The 19,823-nt window shown below is 55.5% G+C and overlaps 1 protein-coding gene across 1 annotated transcript in view; it reads left to right on the top strand.

Moving 5' to 3' along the window:
- Nucleotides 1-19,823, top strand: part of LOC144739662 (multiple PDZ domain protein-like) — a 67,341-nt gene that overhangs the window by 1,125 nt on the left and 46,393 nt on the right. Inside the window, 8 exon segments of the mRNA XM_078622588.1 lie at nt 3,897-3,946; nt 4,682-4,926; nt 7,567-7,722; nt 8,914-9,062; nt 12,072-12,255; nt 16,553-16,702; nt 17,770-17,853; nt 18,629-18,826. Of these exon segments, the coding sequence (XP_078478714.1) occupies nt 3,931-3,946; nt 4,682-4,926; nt 7,567-7,722; nt 8,914-9,062; nt 12,072-12,255; nt 16,553-16,702; nt 17,770-17,853; nt 18,629-18,826 (1,182 nt within the window). The 5' untranslated portion in view covers nt 3,897-3,930.

The raw sequence follows: 19,823 nt of genomic DNA, 5'->3' as shown, positions 1-19,823 counted from the left end.
TGGTAGTAGTGATTGTGGTAGTGATGGTGGCGGTGATGGTGGGGGGTGATGGTGGGGGGTGATGGTGGTGGTGTTGGTAGCAGTGATTGTGGTAGTGATGGTAGTGGTGATGGTGGTGTTGGTAGTAGTCAATGTGGTGGTGGTGGTGTTAATAGTAGTGATTTGTGGTAGTGGTGATGGTGGTGTTGGTATTGGTAGTAGTGAATGTGGTGGTGATGGTGGTGGTGGTGTTGGTAGTAGTGATTGTGGTAGTGATGGTGGTGGTGATGGTGGTGGCGATGGTGGTGGCGATGGTGGTGGCGGTGATGGGGGGTGATGGTGGTGGTGTTGGTTGTGGTGGTGATGTTGATGGGTGGGTGGTGGTGATGGGTGGTGGTGATGGGTGGTGGTGGTGATGGGTGGTGGTGATGGGTGGTGGTGATGGTGGGGGATGGTGGTGGTGGTGATGGGGGGTGATGGTGGTGGTGTTGGTAGTAGTGATTGTGGCAGTGATGGTGATGATGGGGGTGATGGTGGTGGTGATGGGGGGTGGTGATGGGTGGTGATGATGGGTTGGTGATGGTGGTAGTAGTGATGGTGATGATGGGTGGTGATGATGGGTTGGTGGTGATGGGGGGTGATGGTGGTGATGGGTTGGTGATGGTGGTAGTAGTGATTGTGGTAGTGATGGTGATGATGGGTGGTGATGATGGGTTGGTGGTGGTGGTGATGGGGGGTGATGGTGGTGATGGGTTGGTGATGGTGGTAGTAGTGATTGTGGTAGTGATGGTGATGATGGGGGGTGGTGGTGGTGTTGGTAGTAGTGATTGTGGCAGTGATGGTGATGATGGGTTAGTGATGGTGGTTGTGGTAGTGATGGTGATGATGGGTGGTGATGATGGTAGTGATGATGGGTGGTGGTGGTTGTTGTGATTATGATGGGTGGTGATGGTGGGTGTGATGATGATGATGGGTGGTGATAGTGGTATTAGTGATTGTGGTAGTGATGGTGATGGTGGTGATGATGGATTAGTGATTGTGGTAGTGATGGTGATAATGGGATAGTGATGGTGGGGGGTGATGGTGATGATGGGATAGTGATGGTGGGGGTGATGGTGGTAGTAGTGATTGTGCTAGTGATGGTGATGATGGTAGTGATGATGGGTGGTGGTGGTTGTTGTGATTATGATGATAGGTGGTGATGGTGGTGGTAGTGATGGTAGTCGTGGTGATTGATGATGACGATGGTGATTATTATGGGGGTGATGGTGATTATGTTGCTGCTGATGACGCTGGTGGTGGTTGTGGTGATGGTGCTGGGGAGCGGTGGTGCAGCGGTTAGCGCTACGCTGCGCTACAAACCTGTCGCCCCGAGTTCAATTCCCGCTCACGGCCATCAACACCCAGTGACGATTATCTGAACAGGTCCTGGGCCTCCCCTAGGTCGACTCAGCCTCAAATGAGTACCTGGTGCGGTGTGTGTGAACATCGCCACCAGGGAGACAAAGGCGGCCGGGCGTGGTTCTGGCTACCCGTAGGTGCTGCCCGCTAACACCACTTGCCCCAGGAGTCTGTTGAGGCTATACGGGGCATCTTTGTCTTTGATGGTGCTGCTGATGTTGGGGTTGATGATGGTGATGGTGGTTGTGGTGATGTCGTTGTTTGTTGTCAATAGACTTGTTGTCATAGGCGTCGCCATGCATTGATTAATCCACAAGTGGTTGCTTATTTACTGGCTGCTGTTGCGGTTAAGATGATGATGGTGGTGATGATGACGGTAGTGGTGGTGATCATAATGATGATTGTGGTTGTCGGGAGAGTGGTGGTGCTTCGCTTAGCGCACTGCATTACGAACCCGGCGAGCCGAGTTCGATTCCCGCTCGCGGCTAACACGTGGTGACGATTATCTGAACCGGTCCTGGGCCTCCTGCCCTAGGTCGACTCAGCCTCAAATTAGTACTCGGTGCGGTGTGCAGTAAACATCGCCACCAGGGAGACAAAGGCGGCCGGGCGTGGTGCTGGCCACCCACCCCCTAGGGTGCCGTGCCGGCCTTCATAGGTGCTCGCTAACAACACTTGCCCCTACAGTCTGTTGAGGCTATACGGGGGATCTTTGGGGAGAGCGGTGGTGCAGTGGTTAGCGCACTGCACTACGAACCCGGCGACCCGAGTTTGATTCCCGCTCAATCCACTGCTGGATGAAGGCCCCACCCCCAGCCCCCACCCTCTCCTTACACACCAGGCGGTTCACAGGAATTATCTGACCATACTTCACCACGCTGGGCACCGGGTTGACGAACGCGGGAAGCGCACCTTGGAGCATAGTGCGGTGCGGCGCAACAACCGATTGAGTTACAGGGGTCATTTCAATAAATAATGAGCCACGTGGAGTCTCACCGCTGCCCCCCCCCCCCCAATGCCATCCTTGGCCGCCGTCACGAGCTGCTGGCGCGGGCCTCGTGCCACGCTGGATTCTTGAATCCATCTGTGAGCGGCTGTTGCGCATTTTCCTCCGGTTTCCTCCCCCCCGCGCCCCGCCCCCATCCGAAGCGAAACCTCATTGCTCGAGCTGCTGTCGCCACCCCTGTGGATTCCCGCTCCTGGGCGGAGACCTCCCCCACTCTCCTCCGCACGTTCCTTTCCTTGGTGAGTCTTTGGGTCTTTCTGTGAATCTACACGAGTCTATGGGCGCTCTGTGCGAGTCTATGGGCGCTCTGCGTGAGTCTGTGGGTCTCTGTGCGAGTCTATGGGTGTCTGCGTGAGTCTGTGGGTCTCTGTGCGAGTCTATGGGTGTCTGCGTGAGTCTGTGGGTCTCTGTGTGAGTCTATGGGTGTCTGTGTGAGTCCGTGGGTCTCTGTGCGAGTCTATGGGTGTCTGTGTGAGTCTGTGGGTCTCTGTGCGAGTCTATGGGTGTCTGTGTGAGTCTGTGGGTCTCTGTGCGAGTCTATGGGTCTCTGTGTGAGTCTATGGGTGTCTGTGTGAGTCTGTGGGTCTCTGTGCGAGTCTATGGGTGTCTGTGTGAGTCTGTGAGTCTTTGTGCGAGTCTATGGGTGTCTGTGCGAGTCTATGGGTCTCTGTGTGAGTCTACGGGTCTCTGTGTGAGTCTACGGGTCTCTGTGTGATTTTATGGGTCTCTAAGTCTATGGCGCTCTGTGCTAGTCTATGGGTGCTCTGTGAGTCTACGGGTGTCTGTGTGAGTCTGTGGGTCTCTGTGAGTTTTCGTGTCTCTCCGTGAGTCTATGGGTCTCTGTGTGAGCCTGGATCTGTCTGTGAATCTACACTAATCTACGGGTCTCTGTGTAAGTCTCTGTGTCTCTGTGTGAGTCTATGTGTTTCTGTGGGAGTCTATGGGTCTCTCTGCAAGCCTATGGCTCTCTGCGTGAATCGACGCATTGAGATCATTTCCATTATTTTACTGCTATAAATTTCCACGCGATGATAAGCCACTTCGTTGGGCTGTCATTCCTGGCCAGGTCGCTTCTGAAAAAGAGCTCCAGTGCATAGCTCTTGGCCACGGAACCGGCGGTCGTGGTTCCATTCCCAACCACGGCTCACGTCAGCGGCGAGTGGTATCTGAACCGACTCCGGGACTCCGGGCCCCCCTCTCTCTCCCCCCTCCACCCTCACTCACTAAACCCGCACTGACCAGCCGCGGTGAAGTATGGTCAAGGAACCTCCGTGACCAGGGGCAACCTCAAATAACAAGGAAGAGCCGTTTTTTGTTGTTCGAATTCTGTAAAAAAAAGAAAACACGACTCAATATTGATGAAAAAATAAGAATGTGTTTTTTTGGGTTTTTTTACGCAGGTGGTGTTAAGATATTTAAAAAGTAAGTATATACCTTGATAGACAATGTCACGAGGTAGTCGCAGGTTTGACCTCCCCCCCCCCTCTCTGTCTCTTCTTTGCTTCAACAGATCGCAACCGCGCATCAAACGCACCGCCGGAGGAATGCCGGAAAATCCAGGTGCATAAAATGTTGACGAGCGTCGCTTTTCCGATCGTTGTTGTCTGGTGGTGGTGAGGTGGTGGTGAGGTGGTGGTGGGGTGGTGGTGGGGTGGTGGTGGGGTGGTGGTGGGGTGGTGGTGGTGAGGTGGTGGTGAGGTGGTGGTGGGGTGGTGGTGAGGTGGTGGTGGGATGGTGGTCTGTTGATCTCTCTGGGTACTTGAACCCTCGCCAGCAATCTCTCTGGGTACTTGAATCCTCACCGGTGATCTCTCTGGGTACTTGAACCCTCGCCAGTGATCTCTCTGGGTACTTGAACCCTCGCCGGTGATCTCTCTGGGTACTTGAACCCTCGCCAGTGATCTCTCTGGGTACTTGAACCCTCGCCTGTGATCTCTCTGGGTACTTGAACCCTCGCCGGTGATCTCTCTGGGTACTTGAACCCTCGCCAGTGATCTCTCTGGGTACTTGAACCCTCGCCAGTGATCTCTCTGGGTTCTTGAACCCTCGCCAGTGATCTCTCTGGGTACTTGAACCCTCGCCAGTGATCTATCTGGGTACTTGAACCCTCGCCAGTGATCTCTCTGGGTACTTGAACCCTCGCCAGTGATCTCTCTGGGTACTTGAACCCTCGCCAGCGATCTCTCTGGGTACTTGAACCCTCGCCAGTGATCTCTCTGGGTACTTGAACCCTCGCCTGTGATCTCTCTGGGTACTTGAACCCTCGCCGGCGGTCTCTCGCTTGGTGGCACCCAGCGGACCTGCAGGGCGCCGTGGCTGCCGTGGAGCGGCTGCAGGCGCGGCTGCGCGAGCTGAGCGCCGGCAACGGCGACGCCAGCGGCGGTGGCGGTGCCGCCGACGACGACGACGGCGGCGGCGGGGACGGCGACGCGATGGACGTGTGCGAGCGGCGGCTCGGCGCCCTGCGGGCCACCCTGGAAAGCCCCCTCTTCCAGCAGATCCTGCGCCTGCAGAGCTCCGTCCGGCACCTGCGTGACAAGGTGAGGTCGGCAAACGCCAAGTCGGAATCGGAAATGGGCATCCATCGCGGCGCGTGCATCCTCGCGGCGACCGCCACGGCGGCGGCTTTCGGCTCGGCCGTCGAAACGAAGACGGTGGTCGCTGTTCATCGTCGTCGTCGCGCGGCGCTTTCAGATGCTGCTGCTCCTGCGGCCGTCTGGACCGCTCTCTCCCGATATTCGGAAGCCACTGGGAACTACGGTGCACTTTCAAATCATCGTCGTCTAGATTGACAAACTTGATTTGAAGCTTTCGTGACTGCAGGAATGCATACTCTTTGGTTCTTTCGGTAAAGTCACGTGGGTAGAAAACAAAATAATAGATCTCGGCGTTTCGATCGCAACAACAATCAATCGTGACGGGGCATTATAATGATCCGAGGGGGGGAGGGTCAATATAATGCCCTGTCACAGCGGCTTGTTTCTGTTTCTCACCTGAAGACGGTTGCTTATTGTTACGATCGAAACGTCGTGATCTATTATTTAGTTTTCTACCCACGTGACTTTACCGAATGAACCAAAGAGTATAGATTGACAAACTCGTTTCTTTCGTGCCCGCTTGTGGCGCTTAGTGTTGCAGTCCTTCGCGCGGACCTCCGATTAGCGTACAGAGTCGTTGTTTTTTTCTTGAGAAATCCGAAGAGCTACAAAGCTCTGTTTCGCAGATGCCCGTGCGGTGCGTGGACCGTGCGAGTGCCGCGTCCGCCGTTCGGCACGGAGGGCAGGGGCAGGGCACGGGACGACGATTCGGGTGGCTGGCGTCGTCATGGGCACATTCCCCTCGGGATGACGCACCACGGCAAATCATCGCTCCCCTCCTGCCAGATTAATTCCCACCGTTTTGCAGGCCGCTGCTCACCCTATGCCACCCCCACCCACCCACCGGCCCCACCCACACTCCCCACACCCCCCAACTCTTCTGCCGTGGCATTCTAGGAATGTTCATCTCTCCAGACCGTGGGTGTCTGGAGGCCCACGTGTGTGTGTGTACGTGGCGGTCGCGACGGGCTGTGGTCCCGGCTGGCAGAAGCGCTGCGGATAGCACGGGCGTGTCCTCGGACACGTGTTCATGTTGTTAATGCACAAGACGCAAACGTACAAGGCGCCGGGGTGAGGGCTGGTTAGCAGATGGGAGGTGTTGGGTACGTGTTGGGTACGTGTTGGGTACGTGTGTGCGTGTGGCACAGTAGAGGGGAGGGCATAACTGGGTGCATCTGCCAGTTATCTCAGTCCTGTCGGCCGGGCCTTCGACACTTCACGCGGCCTCAAAGTGCACCTGGCCTGGCACAGGTGTGGATTGGTAGTGGTGTGCGCGTAGGCAGTGGGGAGCGGTAGTGCAACGGGTAGCGCCCTACAAACCCGGCGACCCACCAATGCCAGCGACGATTATCTGCACCGATCCTGGGCCTCCTCCCCTAGGTCCACTCAGCCTCAATTGAGTACCTGGTGCGGCGTGTCGTAAACATCGCCACTCGGGGAGACAAAGGCGGCCGGGCGTGCCGCTTGCCGCCCAACCCCTTCGTGTGCCGTTCCGGCCTTAATAGCTGCCGCTGCTGCTCGCAAACAGCGCTTGCCCCGACAGTCCGTTCAGGATACACGAGGCCCATCTTTGTCTCTGCACCTCGCCAATGCAGCGAGGATCACGTAACGGCCACACGCTCTCCCGTTTCCCTTTCAAGGCAGTAATGGGGTTTAAAGGGCTCAGCCGTGAGGTTACCCGTTGCTCTGTTTGGCTTGCGCTCGGAATGCAGCCGCAGCAGCAGCAGCGATAAGAGAGATTAATTGCATCCTACAGAGTTGAGACCCACGCAGAATTCCACAGCGGTACCCACTCGGCACACACACAGCCTCGCAGCGACAAGGGTCTGGGTTCGATTCCGGACTCCAACACCGGTGTGTTAGAGAGTAAAGCCACAACATCTTGTTGTGGGTTTACTTTCTAACACACCGGTGCGATGTACCAGTAACGCATTGGCATGTGTTTTATTTTGCGACAAACCTTACTAATTGAACCCACGACCTCCTGTACACCAGGCGAGGTAGTTAACATCTCACCACGAGGAGAGAAAGAGAGACACGCAAACTCCAGATATACAGCAGCAGGCGTCAGGGTCAGGACTGAACCCACGACCTCCTGTACACCAGGCGAGGTGGTTAACATCTCACCACAGGGAGAGAGAGAGACACGCAAACTCCACATATACAGCAGCAGGCGTCAGGGTCAGGACTGAACCCACGACTTCCTGCATACCAGGCGAGGTAGTTAACATCTCACCACAGGGAGAGAGAGAGACACGCAGACTCCACATATACAGCAACAGGCGTCAGGGTCAGGACTGAACCCACGACCTCCCGTACACCAGGCGAGGTAGTTAACATCTCACCACGAGGAGAGAGAGAGACACGCAAACTCTAAATACACAGCAGCAGGCGTCAGGGTCAGGACTGAACCCACGACCTCCTGTACACCAGGCGAGGTAGTTAACATCTCACCACGAGGAGAGAGAGAGAGAGAGACTCAAACTCCATATATACAGCAGCAGGCGTCAGGGTCAGGAGTAAACCCACGACCTCCTGTACACCAGGCGAGGTGGTTAACATCTCTCCACCGCGGCGCCGCAGGCGACACAGCTGCCCGGCGAGGTGGAGTTCGGCGTGGCGGAGCAGCTGGGGCTGTCGGCGATGGCCGTGCCGTGCTCCCGCTCGCCGGTGCTCACCTCGGCGCTGGTGTGCGGCGAGCCGTCCGGCTTCGGGCTGCTGGTGCAAGAGATGGCGCAGGTGAGGGTCGCGGTGCGTCCGTCCGGGCGTCCGTGCGTGCGAGTGATGAGCTGTGTCCGCTCATCGACTCAGAGACAGATAGGGGTCTCTGTGGGTCTCTGTGGGTCTCTATGTATCTCTGTGAGTCTCTATGGGTCTCTTTGTATCTCTGTGAGTCTCTATGGGTCTCTTTGTATCTCTGTGAGTCTCTATGGGTCTCTTTGTATCTCTGTGAGTCTCTATGGGTCTCTTTGTATCTCTGTGAGTCTCTATGGGTCTCTTTGTATCTCTGTGAGTCTCTATGGGTCTCTTTGTATCTCTGTGAGTCTCTATGGGTCTCTTTGTATCTCTGTGAGTCTCTATGGGTCTCTTTGTATCTCTGTGAGTCTCTATGGGTCTCTTTGTATCTCTGTGAGTCTCTATGGGTCTCTTTGTATCTCTGTGAGTCTCTATGGGTCTCTTTGTATCTTTGTGAGTCTCTATGGGTCTCTGTGTGTCTCTCAGGGTTTCCATGTATCTCTATGCGACTCTATGCATCTCTGTGTGTTTCTGTGGGTCTCTATGTATCTCTGTGAGTCCCTATGGGTCTCTATCTTTAAGGGGCTCTATGTATCTCTGTCAGTCTCTCTGGGTCTCTTTGTATCTCTGTGAGTCTCTAGGTTTCCATGTATCTCTATGCGACTCTATGCATCTCTGTGTGTCTCTGGATCTCTATGGGTCGCTGGGTCTATCTCTATGGGTTTACGATACGGTCCATCGTGGCTCATGTCTTCAAGCCACAGTGCTGTGTCGTAAGAGCCGCGCTACGAACTCGGCGACCCGAGTTCGATTCCTGCTCACGGTCAACGACAGTGGCGATCATCTAAACCGGTCCTGGGCCTCCCCTAGGTCGACTCAGCCTCAAATGAGTACCTAGTGCAGTGTGCGGTAAACATCGCCACGAGGGAGACAAAGGTGGTTGGGTGTGGTGCTGGCCACCCACTCTCTGTGCGCTGTGCCGGCCTTTCATAGGTGCTGCTCTCGCTAACAGCACTTGCCCCAACAGGCTGTTAAGGCTACATGGGGGATCTTCGTCTTTGTGTACGACTCAGCCTGAAATGAGTACCTGGGTGCGGTGTGCAGTAAACACCGCCATTGGGGAGACAAAGGCGGCCGGGCGTGGTGCTGGCCACCCCTGCTTTTGCCCCAACAGTGTGTGTGTTTGTGTCGCAGGGGCGAGTGGTGGAGTGCGTGGAGCTGCAGAGGCCGCGTGGCGGCACGCCGGGCGGCCTGGGCTTCCGCGTGGCCGGCCTGCGCAGCGACGAGAGGGGCGACCTCGGCATCTTCGTCCGGGACATCGCTCTGGGCGGCACGGCTCACCGGTAGAGCCACATCGGCCGTCCTCGGAGGGTGCCGCCACGAACAACGCCGGAATCCCCGCGGCGACACGAGTTCGACTCTCGGGCTTGGCCTCCCCCCCCACCATCGGTTACCCCCCCCCCACCACCCATCTAGGGCAGAGCTGTAATGGACCGAGAGCCAAGAAGTTGACCCATGAGTTCTGCAAAGAGCCAAACGTCGGTTGGGGGGCGTCGGTTGGGGGGCACCAGTTGGGGGGCGCCGGTTGGCCACCGCTGCCCTAGGGGCGACTCGGGTGCACGGCACTTGACCCGAATATCCCGAGTAGGCTACCCGGGGGATCTTTGCCCTCGCTTAGTTTTTTTGTCGCTCGCCTACCCCCACCCCCCCTCGCGGCAATGGCGCACGCCAGCAGCGCCGAGTGGCAGCGCCGAGTGGCACTCGAGGTCGCCAAAGTGCATCCTGCAGCGGTGAGACGCGAGTGGGCCCAATGCGGCCACCCTGATCCGGTTTAAACTAAAAGTGTAAAAATGTTATGTGTTTTAATTTATTTATTTTATTTTACCACGGCACGGCCCACGCAGCCGCTGCGCAGTAGCTCTTTTTCAGAAGCAGAACATTTCTACTGTAACGAGGAATCCAGTAGGGGTACGGGATAAAAACGTTACAACAACAAACAATACAACAACACGATGGGAGTGCAAAGTACGAGGCGGGGTAAACAAATCACCCAAACACAGACACACACAACACTAAACCATCCCCGTCCAACCAGGCAAAGCCCCACCGAGGTATTAATTCATTTTTCAGAAGCGACCCGACTATCACAACTGATAACCCAGTGACGTGGCTCCTCATCATCATCATCATCACCACCACGTGGACATTTATTGCAGCAGCCACATACTCTAAACGCGTGGTGACGTCGATTCTACACGTGGAGAGGGAAAACCGGAGGGCCCGGAGAAAAATCCACACGACCAACACGGTGGGAGAGAGACACGCAGACTCCATATACACAGCAAGGCATCAGGGTCGGGATTGAACTCACGACCACCTGTACACCAGGCGAGGCAGTTAACATCTCCTAGCCACCGTGATGATGATGAGAGAGAGACACGCAGACTCCAAATACATGGCAAGGCATCATTGGTCGGGATCGAACTCACGACCGCCTGTGTACCAGGCGAGGTAGTTAACATCTCTTAGCCACCGTGATGATGATGAGAGAGAGACACGTAGACTCCAAATACATGGCAAGGCATCATTGGTCGGGATCGAACTCACGACCGCCTGTGTACCAGGCGAGGTAGTTAACATCTCTTAGCCACCGTGATGATGATGAGAGAGAGACACGTAGACTCCAAATACACAGCAAGGCATCAGGGTCGGGATCGAACTCACGACCTCCTGTATACCAGGCGAGGCAGTTAACATCTCCTAGCCACCGTGATGATGATGAGAGAGAGAGACACGCAGACTCCAAATACACAGCAAGGCATCATTGGTCGGGATCGAACTCACGACCGCGTGTGTACCAGGCGAGGCAGTTAACATCTCCTAGCCACCGTGATGATGATGAGAGAGAGAGACACGCAGACTCCAAATACACAGCAAGGCATCATTGGTCGGGATCGAACTCACGACCGCGTGTGTACCAGGCGAGACAGTTAACATCTCCTAGCCACCGTGATGATGATGAGAGAGAGAGACACGCAGACTCCAAATACACAGCAAGGCATCATTGGTCGGGATCGAACTCACGACCGCGTGTGTACCAGGCGAGGCAGTTAACATCTCGTCGACTTGGCATCCCAAGTCGCAGGATCACGAGAGATGGCGAGTCGGAGCCAGATGGCGTTTGTGATATTATTTTTTTTTACTTGGCCCAGTTGAAGTCTGTAACGGCCGTTCGTTCCTCTGCTTGCACGAAGTAAAACGCCCACTGCTTAACGACCGATTTAAACGTGGTGGTTGCCGGCGTAACGAGTCAGTGAATTTGGGGGTTCATCGATGCCGCTATTTTTTCCATCCCTCCTGCTGCTCCTGCTGCTGCTCCTGCTGCTGCTGCTGTTGCTGCTGCTCCTGCTGCTGCTTCTTACTCTTTTGCTTCGCGAGCAGCAGTTAGCGGGAACTTTAAGCGAAGCGTTTACAGAAACCACTCCGGTCGTCGCTCATTAGCTGATTACATTTGGAGCGTCGGTAATTGGTTTGCGCTCTGCCAGTAAAACGAAAAAAAAAACTCCAAATTTAAAACATCGCCAATGTTACTGTGGAGCAATTGCCGTCGTTGTGGAATAATGGCTCTGTCTGTGAGTGTGTGCGTCGTGCGGAGAGCGCTAACCGCTTCGCTGCGCTACGAACCCGATCGACCCGAGTTCAATATCCCGCTCACGGCCACCAACACCGGTGACGATTATCTGAACCGGTCCTGGGCCTCCCCTAGGTCGACTCGACCTTCAAATGAGTACCTGCTGCCCTGTCACGCTTAGGGAGACAAAGGTGGCCGGGCATGTAACTGTCCACTCACCCCCCCCGTGTGCTGTCCCGGCCTTGAAAGGTGTTGCTCGCTTACAGCACTTGTCCCCCAGTGCCTGTGTAGACTACACGGGGAACATTTAGCTTGTGTATATTGAGAGGGATGAGGTTTGTGTGCCTGAGGTGCTGTGAACATCAGTACCGGGGGAGACAAAGGCGGCACTCGTGTGCCACCGTGCCGGCCTTCATAGGTGCTGCCCGCCCATGGCATTTGCCCCAACAGCCTGTGAAGGCTACACGGTGGATCTTCGTGTTGACCTTTGTGTGTGTACACAAGCACAAAGACACGTAAACAACAACAACTTAGATTTGTCCTGCGCCCACAGCGAAACAAACTGTCACGCAGTCACACACGCAAAGACAAAGATCCCCTATGTAGCCTTAACAGATTATTGGGGAAAGTGCTGATAGCGAGCAGCGGGCACCTATGAAAGGGAGCGGTAACTTTGTGTCTTTTTTTCTCGGCTCACCCCCCCCCACCCCCCGCACGGCAGGGACGGGCGGCTGCGCGAAGGCGACCAGATCCTGGCGATCAACGGGCTGCCGCTGGACACGAGCGTGTCGCACGCGTGCGCCGTGTCGCTGCTGCAGCAGGCCGCGGGCCCCGTCACGCTGCTTGTCGCTCGCCCGCCGTGCCGGCCCGGCGGCGACGACGATGGCGGCGGCGGCATCCCGGCGGTAGGGGCCTCCACCCTGCGCGTGCGCGTGTGTGCGTGTGTGTGCGCGTATGTGTGCGCGTGTGTGCGTGCGTGTGTGTGTGTGCGCGTGTGCGCGTGTGTGCGCGTGTGTGTGCGCGTGTGTGCGTGCGTGTGTGCGCGCATGTGTGCGCGTGTGTGCGCGTGTATTTGCGCGTGCCAGTTTAGGCCCCCCCTCTATCTGGCCTAACGGAAGCCGCTTGGGCACGCGGTGGTGGTTGGGCATGCACCTGATGGAGGAGCTCACTGATGATGGGGGAAACTGTTTCCAAATCTTTCAAGGATTCGTGAGAGCTCCTCACACTTTCATCCAGCCTGCAGGTTAAACCCAGGATGGATCTCGTAGGCAGGGCCAGCCTGAGTGTTTTTAACCGGCGCAGATGTTCCGTTAGAAGGGGGTCCACGTCTCGCAAGCATAGAGAAGTGAGGGCATGACAGTGGCCGAGAAAACCCGAAGCTTCGTGTGGAGCGACAGACCAGGTAGCTTCCACACAGCAGCGTTACGCAGTCGATGGAGAAGACAGTGCCGCCCGACTGATTCGGAGTGAGACCTCTGCTGTCAAACCGGAGCTGGTCGTAAGCACTCACACATTCACACGACAACAACTGCCAATAAGTGGCGGTGACGTCACCATGGCGCTTGTGCCAGGCTATGTGCACGTTAAGGCCACGTGAAGTGTCGGACACTTGCGCTGCCCTCCCCCTCAAGATCTGGGGGAATGGTTTTGAAAGTTGTATAATCTCCTGTCGACGTAGATGCCACTGGTTCTTCACGTTCTGCAGATGTAGATGCCACTGGTTCTTCACGTTCTGCAGATGTAGATGCCACTGGTTCTTCACGTTCTGCAGATGTAGATGCCACTGGTTCTTCACGTTCTACAGATGTAGATGCCACTGGTTCTTCACGTTCTGCAGATGTAGATGCCACTGGTTCTTCACGTTCTACAGATGTAGATGCCACTGGTTCTTCACGTTCTACAGATGTAGATGCCACTGGTTCTTCACGTTCTGTAGATGCAGATGCCACTGGTTCTTCATGTTTTACAGATGTAGATGCCACTGGTTCTTCACGTTCTGCAGATGTAGATACCACTGGTTCTTCACGTTCTGCAGATGTAGATACCACTGGTTCTTCACGTTCTGCAGATGTAGATGCCACTGGTTCTTCACGTTCTGCAGATGTAGATGCCACTGGTTCTTCACGTTCTGCAGATGTAGATACCACTGGTTCTTCACGTTCTGCAGATGTAGATGCCACTGGTTCTTCACGTTGTGCAGATGTAGATGCCACTGGTTCTTCACGTTCTGCAGATGTAGATGCCACTGGTTCTTCACGTTCTGCAGATGTAGATGCCACTGGTTCTTCACGTTCTGCAGATATAGATGCCACTGGTTCTTCACGTTCTGCAGATGTAGATGCCACTGGTTCTTCACGGTGTGCAGATGTAGATGCCACTGGTTCTTCACGTTCTGCAGATGTAGATGCCACTGGTTCTTCACGTTCTGCAGATGTAGATGCCACTGGTTCTTCACGTTTTGCAGATGTAGATGCCACTGGTTCTTCATGTTCTGCAGATGTAGATGCCACTGGTTATTCACGTTGTGCAGATGTAGATGCCACTGGTTCTTCACGTTCTGCAGATGTAGATGCCACTGGTTCTTCACGTCCTGCAGATGTAGATGCCACTGGTTCTTCACGTTTTGCAGATGTAGATGCCACTGGTTCTTCAAGTTTTTCAGATGTAGATGCCACTGGTTCTTCACGTTCTGCAGATGTAGATGCCACTGGTTCTTCACGTTGTGCAGATGTAGATGCCACTGGTACTTCACGTTCTGCAGATGTAGATGCCACTGGTTCTTCACGTTCTGCAGATGTAGATGCCACTGGTTCTTCACGTTCTACAGATGTAGATGCCACTGGTTCTTCACGTCCTGCAGATGTAGATGCCACTGGTTCTTCACGTTTTGCAGATGTAGATGCCACTGGTTCTTCAAGTTTTTCAGATGTAGATGCCACTGGTTCTTCACGTTCTGCAGATGTAGATGCCACTGGTTCTTCACGTTGTGCAGATGTAGATGCCACTGGTACTTCACGTTCTGCAGATGTAGATGCCACTGGTTCTTCACGTTCTGCAGATGTAGATGCCACTGGTTCTTCACGTTGTGCAGATGTAGATGCCACTGGGTCTTCACGTTCTGCAGATGTAGATGCCATTGGTTCTTCACGTTTTGCAGATGTAGATGCCACTGGTGCTTCACGTTCTGCAGATGTAGATGCCACTGGTTCTTCACGTTCTGCAGATGTAGATGCCACTGGTACTTCACGTTCTGCAGATGTAGATGCCACTGGTTCTTCACGTTCTGCAGATGTAGATGCCACTGGTTCTTCACGTTGTGCAGATGTAGATGCCACTGGGTCTTCACGTTCTGCAGATGTAGATGCCACTGGGTCTTCACGTTCTGCAGATGTAGATGCCACTGGTTCTTCACGTTCTGCAGATGTAGATGCCACTGGTTCTTCACGTTCTGCAGATGTAGATGCCACTGGTTCTTCACGGTGTGCAGATGTAGATGCCACTGGTTCTTCACGTTCTGCAGATGTAGATGCCACTGGTTCTTCACGTTCTGCAGATGTAGATGCCACTGTTTCTTCACGTTCTGCAGATGTAGATGCCACTGGTTCTTCACGTCCTGCAGATGTAGATGCCACTGGTTCTTCACGTTCTGCAGATGTAGATGCCACTGGTTCTTCACGTTCTGCAGATGTAGATGCCACTGGTTCTTCACGGTGTGCAGATGTAGATGCCACTGGTTCTTCACGTTCTGCAGATGTAGATGCCACTGGTTCTTCACGTTCTGCAGATGTAGATGCCACTGGTTCTTCACGTTCTGCAGATGTAGATGCCACTGGTTCTTCACGTTCTGCAGATGTAGATGCCGCTGGTTCTTCACGTTCTGCAGATGTAGATGCCACTGGTTCTTCACGTTGTGCAGATGTAGATGCCACTGGTTCTCCACGTTCTGCAGATGTAGATGCCACTGGTTCTTCACGTTCTGCAGATGTAGATGCCACTGGTTCTTCACGTTTTGCAGATGTAGATGCCACTGGTTCTTCACGTTGTGCAGATGTAGATGCCACCACCGCTGTCTATTGCGCGGCGGTTTAAATTACGACTCTCGGTCCGAACGGGCCGCAACTGGACATACGGACCAGGTTTGTTTGTACCTCTGAAAGTTCGCAAGTCGAATGTTCGTAAATAGAGGAGTCCCCTGTATTGTTAACTTACAAAGCAGTGAACCATCTTGCACCCAGCCTACATCATTGACGACGCTGCACCCATTTGTCCCCCTCAAGGTTCCTAAGACGTGGGGGGTGCACATCATCTCTCTGCATTCCCAGATCGAGGCTTCTTCGGCCTATGGCTGACCGAGATTGTTTTCCCCGTGTAGCCCCCAGGCTACGGAACCCTCTCGGAGTCTGTGGACATTTTTTTAAAAATGCGTCTTAAAACCTATTTACATAGGCTTCCGCTTTTTCAACTTTTAGCGCATTTGGCGACACGGATTTTTAAAACGTACTTGTAATATAATTGGTTTTCATGCCGAGTGCCTGCTGCTGCTGCTGTCGTTAACAGCGCTTTGAGATCCATGACAGAAGTTATTTGGGTTAGATTGCGTAAATATAAATGTGTCATTATAAACCCGTCACCATCCGACACAGCCAATTTAGTAAGGGGTTTGTCACGTAAACCAAACGTGGCCAATTCGTTACAAGTACAGCACCCACCGGTTGTGTGTTGGAGAGTAAACCCACTACAACGTTTACAATTCCAGTACCGTGATGTTTCGCTTGTCATGACAACAACCAGCATCATCAGGCTGTCTATCTTGGATAAATGTTGGTCGCGAAAGCCTACGTGTTAAACTGCTTTGAGAATACGCGAGGCCTTAAATACGTGACTTTACCGAAAAACCTAAGAATATGAATCCTTGCAGTCACGAAAGCTTCAAATCTAGAATCTTCTTGGTTCTTTCGGTAAAGTCACGTAGAAGGGAAATAATAAAATAATAATAATAAAAAACCAATACAATAATTCTCACGACGTTTCGGCCACAACGCAAGCAGCCGTCCTCAGGTGAAGACCAGGTCTGTCGGGGAGACAGCGTCTGAATGCTTTGAGATCCTTGATGAAAAGCGCTACATAAATGGAATTATTATTATTATCACCTGTGCCCCCACCCCACCCACCGCCGTCACCGCCACCGCCACGGCGCGGCAGGAGGGCGACGTCCCGCCGTGGGGCTGGGAGCGGGCGGTGGACACGGTGGAGCTGACCAACGACGGCTCCGGGCTCGGCTTCGGCATCGTCGGGGGCAAGGGCACCGGCGTGGTCGTCAAAACCATCCTGCCCGGGGGGGTCGCCGCTCGCGTGAGTCCCCCACCCACACCCTCGCCTACCCCACCCCAAGGTGGAATAGGACAGATTTTCTTTTTTTTTTCTTCTATCTCTGGTTCGCCCATGACGATCAGACGATAGGCCGTCGCGACGTCATCGTCGCCACCGGAGATACCGTCCGGGAGGAAATCTCGTGGGGGGGGGGGGGGGGTGGGAAGGACGGCACCCCCCCCCCCCCACCCCGCGCTTGCGGATATCGCGGAGCCACGACCCGCGAGTTCCTCCCTTTCCGCATAGACGAAGATTCCACCCCCGCCCCCCCCCCCCCCCCCCCGTGTAGCCTTAACAGACTGTTGGGGCAAGTGCTATTATAGCGAGCAGCACCCGGCGCGACACACGAGCGGGTGGATGGCCATCGCCGCGCCCGGCCGCCTTTGTCTCCCCCAGTGGCGACGTTTACTACACCACGCCGCACCGGGTACTCATTTGAGGCCGAGTCGACCCAGGGGAGGCCCGGGACCGGTTCATACAATCGTCACCGATGTTCGTGGCCCGTGAGCGGGAATCGAACCCGGGTCGCCGGGTTCGTAGCGCAGAGCGCTAACCGCTGCACCACCGTTCCCCACGCCCCCGCCCCCATGCCTCCACCAAGGTGGAATAGGACGATTTTATTAGGACTGATTGGCCTCCACCTTTTGCCGTTGTTTCTCTGGTCTCACACTGGTGGTGAGACTGGGACACAAAGGAGGCCGCCTATGGCGTGGGCCAATCTATTTCAAAGACAAATGCATCGATTATCATCGGAGCATGTTTGTTTGATAGCTTGCACAAGTTTTCTATTGGGTGTTTGAACATCTAAACACCTCCTGTTTCATTGGCAGAAATGGTAAAAACCTATTGTTATTTTTCATCATTTTGGATACTGCTAAAAAGGCGCCGTGGATATCTATGGGCGGTGTGTATGTACGTTGAACTTCTTTCGCACCGTAAGAAGCCAGTCTGAGGTGCAGCGCTGCGTCTATGGATGATGCTGCTGATGATGATGACGATAATAATAATAGCGATACAAATAACAACAGCAACAACGTCTGGCCCTGCAGGATGGGCGGCTGCAGAGCGGAGACCACATCCTGCAGATCGGGGACACGGACGTGCAGGGCATGGGCAGCGAGCAGGTGGCGCAGGTGTGCCAACGCGCCCGCTGCGCGCACACGCACGCACCCCTCGCTCGTCTTCCCGTTCGGAGTTCCGGTGCGGTGAAGGGCGATGCCGGTGCCCGCGCGTGTCCGTGCGTGCGGTATATGCGCTGTTCCGCGCGTGTGATGCACGCGCCGCGTGCGTGTGTGTGTGTACACGCGTGCGTGTCTGTGTACACGCGTGCGTGTGTGTGTACACGCGTGCGTGTGTGTGTACACGCGTGCGTGTGCGTGTACACGCGTGCGTGTCTGTGTACACGCGTGCGTGTCTGTGTACACGCGTGCGTGTCTGTGTACACGCGTGCGTGTGCGTGTACACGCGTGCGTGTGCGTGTACACGCGTGCGTGTGCGTGTACACGTGCGTGTGTGTACACGCGTGCGTGTGTGTGTGTACACGCGTGCGTGTGCGTGTACACGTGCGTGTGTGTACACGCGTGCGTGTGTGTGTGTACACGCGTGCGTGTGCGTGTACACGTGCGTGTGTGTACACGCGTGCGTGTGTGTGTACACGCGTGCGTGTGTGTGTACACGCGTGCGTGTGTGTGTACACGCGTGCGTGTGCGTGTACACGCGTGCGTGTCTGTGTACACGCGTGCGTGTCTGTGTACACGCGTGCGTGTCTGTGTACACGCGTGCGTGTGCGTGTACACGCGTGCGTGTGCGTGTACACACGCGTGCGTGTGCGTGTACACGTGCGTGTGTGTACACGCGTGCGTGTGTGTGTACACGCGTGCGTGTGTGTGTACACGCGTGCGTTTGAAGGTCCTGCGCCAGTGCGGCACGCACGTCAAGCTGGTGATTGCGCGCGGCCTGAGGGAGGCCGAGCGCCCGTCGCCGCCGTCGTCGCCGCCGCCGCCGCAGTCCCCTGGGGGGTTGTCGTCGTCGTCGTCCACCCGGTCGGCCTCGAGGGAGGAGGAGATCCCCTCGGTCGCCTCCCTGCACGCCCTCCGCTCGGAAGAGGTGCGACCGGTGAATCGCCGGAATGGCCGAGCGCAAATGGCCGCCCGCGCAATTGCTCGCCGCGTGCGTTTGGTCGCGGGCGCGCGTGTGTGTGTGTGTGCGCGTGTGTGTGTGCGTGTGTGTGTGCGTGTGTGCGCTTGTGTGCGCGTTTTGTGTCGACTCTGCCTCGATTGAGCGCCGGGGTGCAGTGTGGTAAAACATCGCCGCCGTGGAGGCAACGGCGGCCCGGGCGTGGAGTTGGCCGCCCGCCCCCTCGTGTGCTGCCGCGCCGGCCTTCATAGGTGCTGCTGCTGCTCTAACAGCACTTGTCCCCACCGACGGTCTTGTTGAAGGCTACACGGGGGGGGGTGGGGGGACCTTTGTCTTTGCGTGCCCACGGTCGTGACCGCCAGCGGCGCGTCGGATTTCTCAACAGACGCGCGTGGTAAGCGTTTAGAAAGCGTTTGGCTCTCGCGCGATCAGCGCTGCGTGCGCGCACAGCTCGTTAGCCGCGTGATTTGCGCCCCGGCGACAGATGCCGCCGCGTGATGAGCTCGGAGATCGGCGATGGCTCCCCCCCCCCACCCCCCCGCGAGACGACTTCAAAAATCTGGTGCCGCAGATGCCACCGGGACTGGGAATTCGGCAGACGCGCGATAACGAGCCCTTGCCACCGTAACCCCCTCCCCGTGCCCTTCCCCACCGCCCGCCCATCCTTGGCAGCTGCTAACGACAACAGCAGCAGCAGCAACGACTCAAAGGAAGGGAAAAAAAAGGATGAAAAAAATCCGGCACAAAATTTTGCACCGGGGGGGGGGGGGGGTGGTGGGGGGCGAGGTGCCTGTTTGCCCGGCGCGTCGGCGCCAGCAGGCCCGGGCGCCAGCCTTGCGCGCCGGCCAGCCGTGGCGGGCCGTTGCAAATTGGCTCCGTCTCATCGACCTGAATTAATGAATTTGTCCCGACGAAGTAGCTTTGGATTTCTTGAGTAACAAAAAAAACTGAAAAAAATCTGAAATTT

This window comes from Lampetra planeri, unplaced genomic scaffold (assembly GCF_965212315.1).
Source record: "Lampetra planeri unplaced genomic scaffold, kcLamPlan1.2.h2 scaffold_164, whole genome shotgun sequence".
Classification (NCBI taxonomy): Eukaryota; Metazoa; Chordata; class Hyperoartia; order Petromyzontiformes; family Petromyzontidae; genus Lampetra; species Lampetra planeri.
This window is presented reverse-complemented; position numbering and strand designations above follow the sequence as displayed.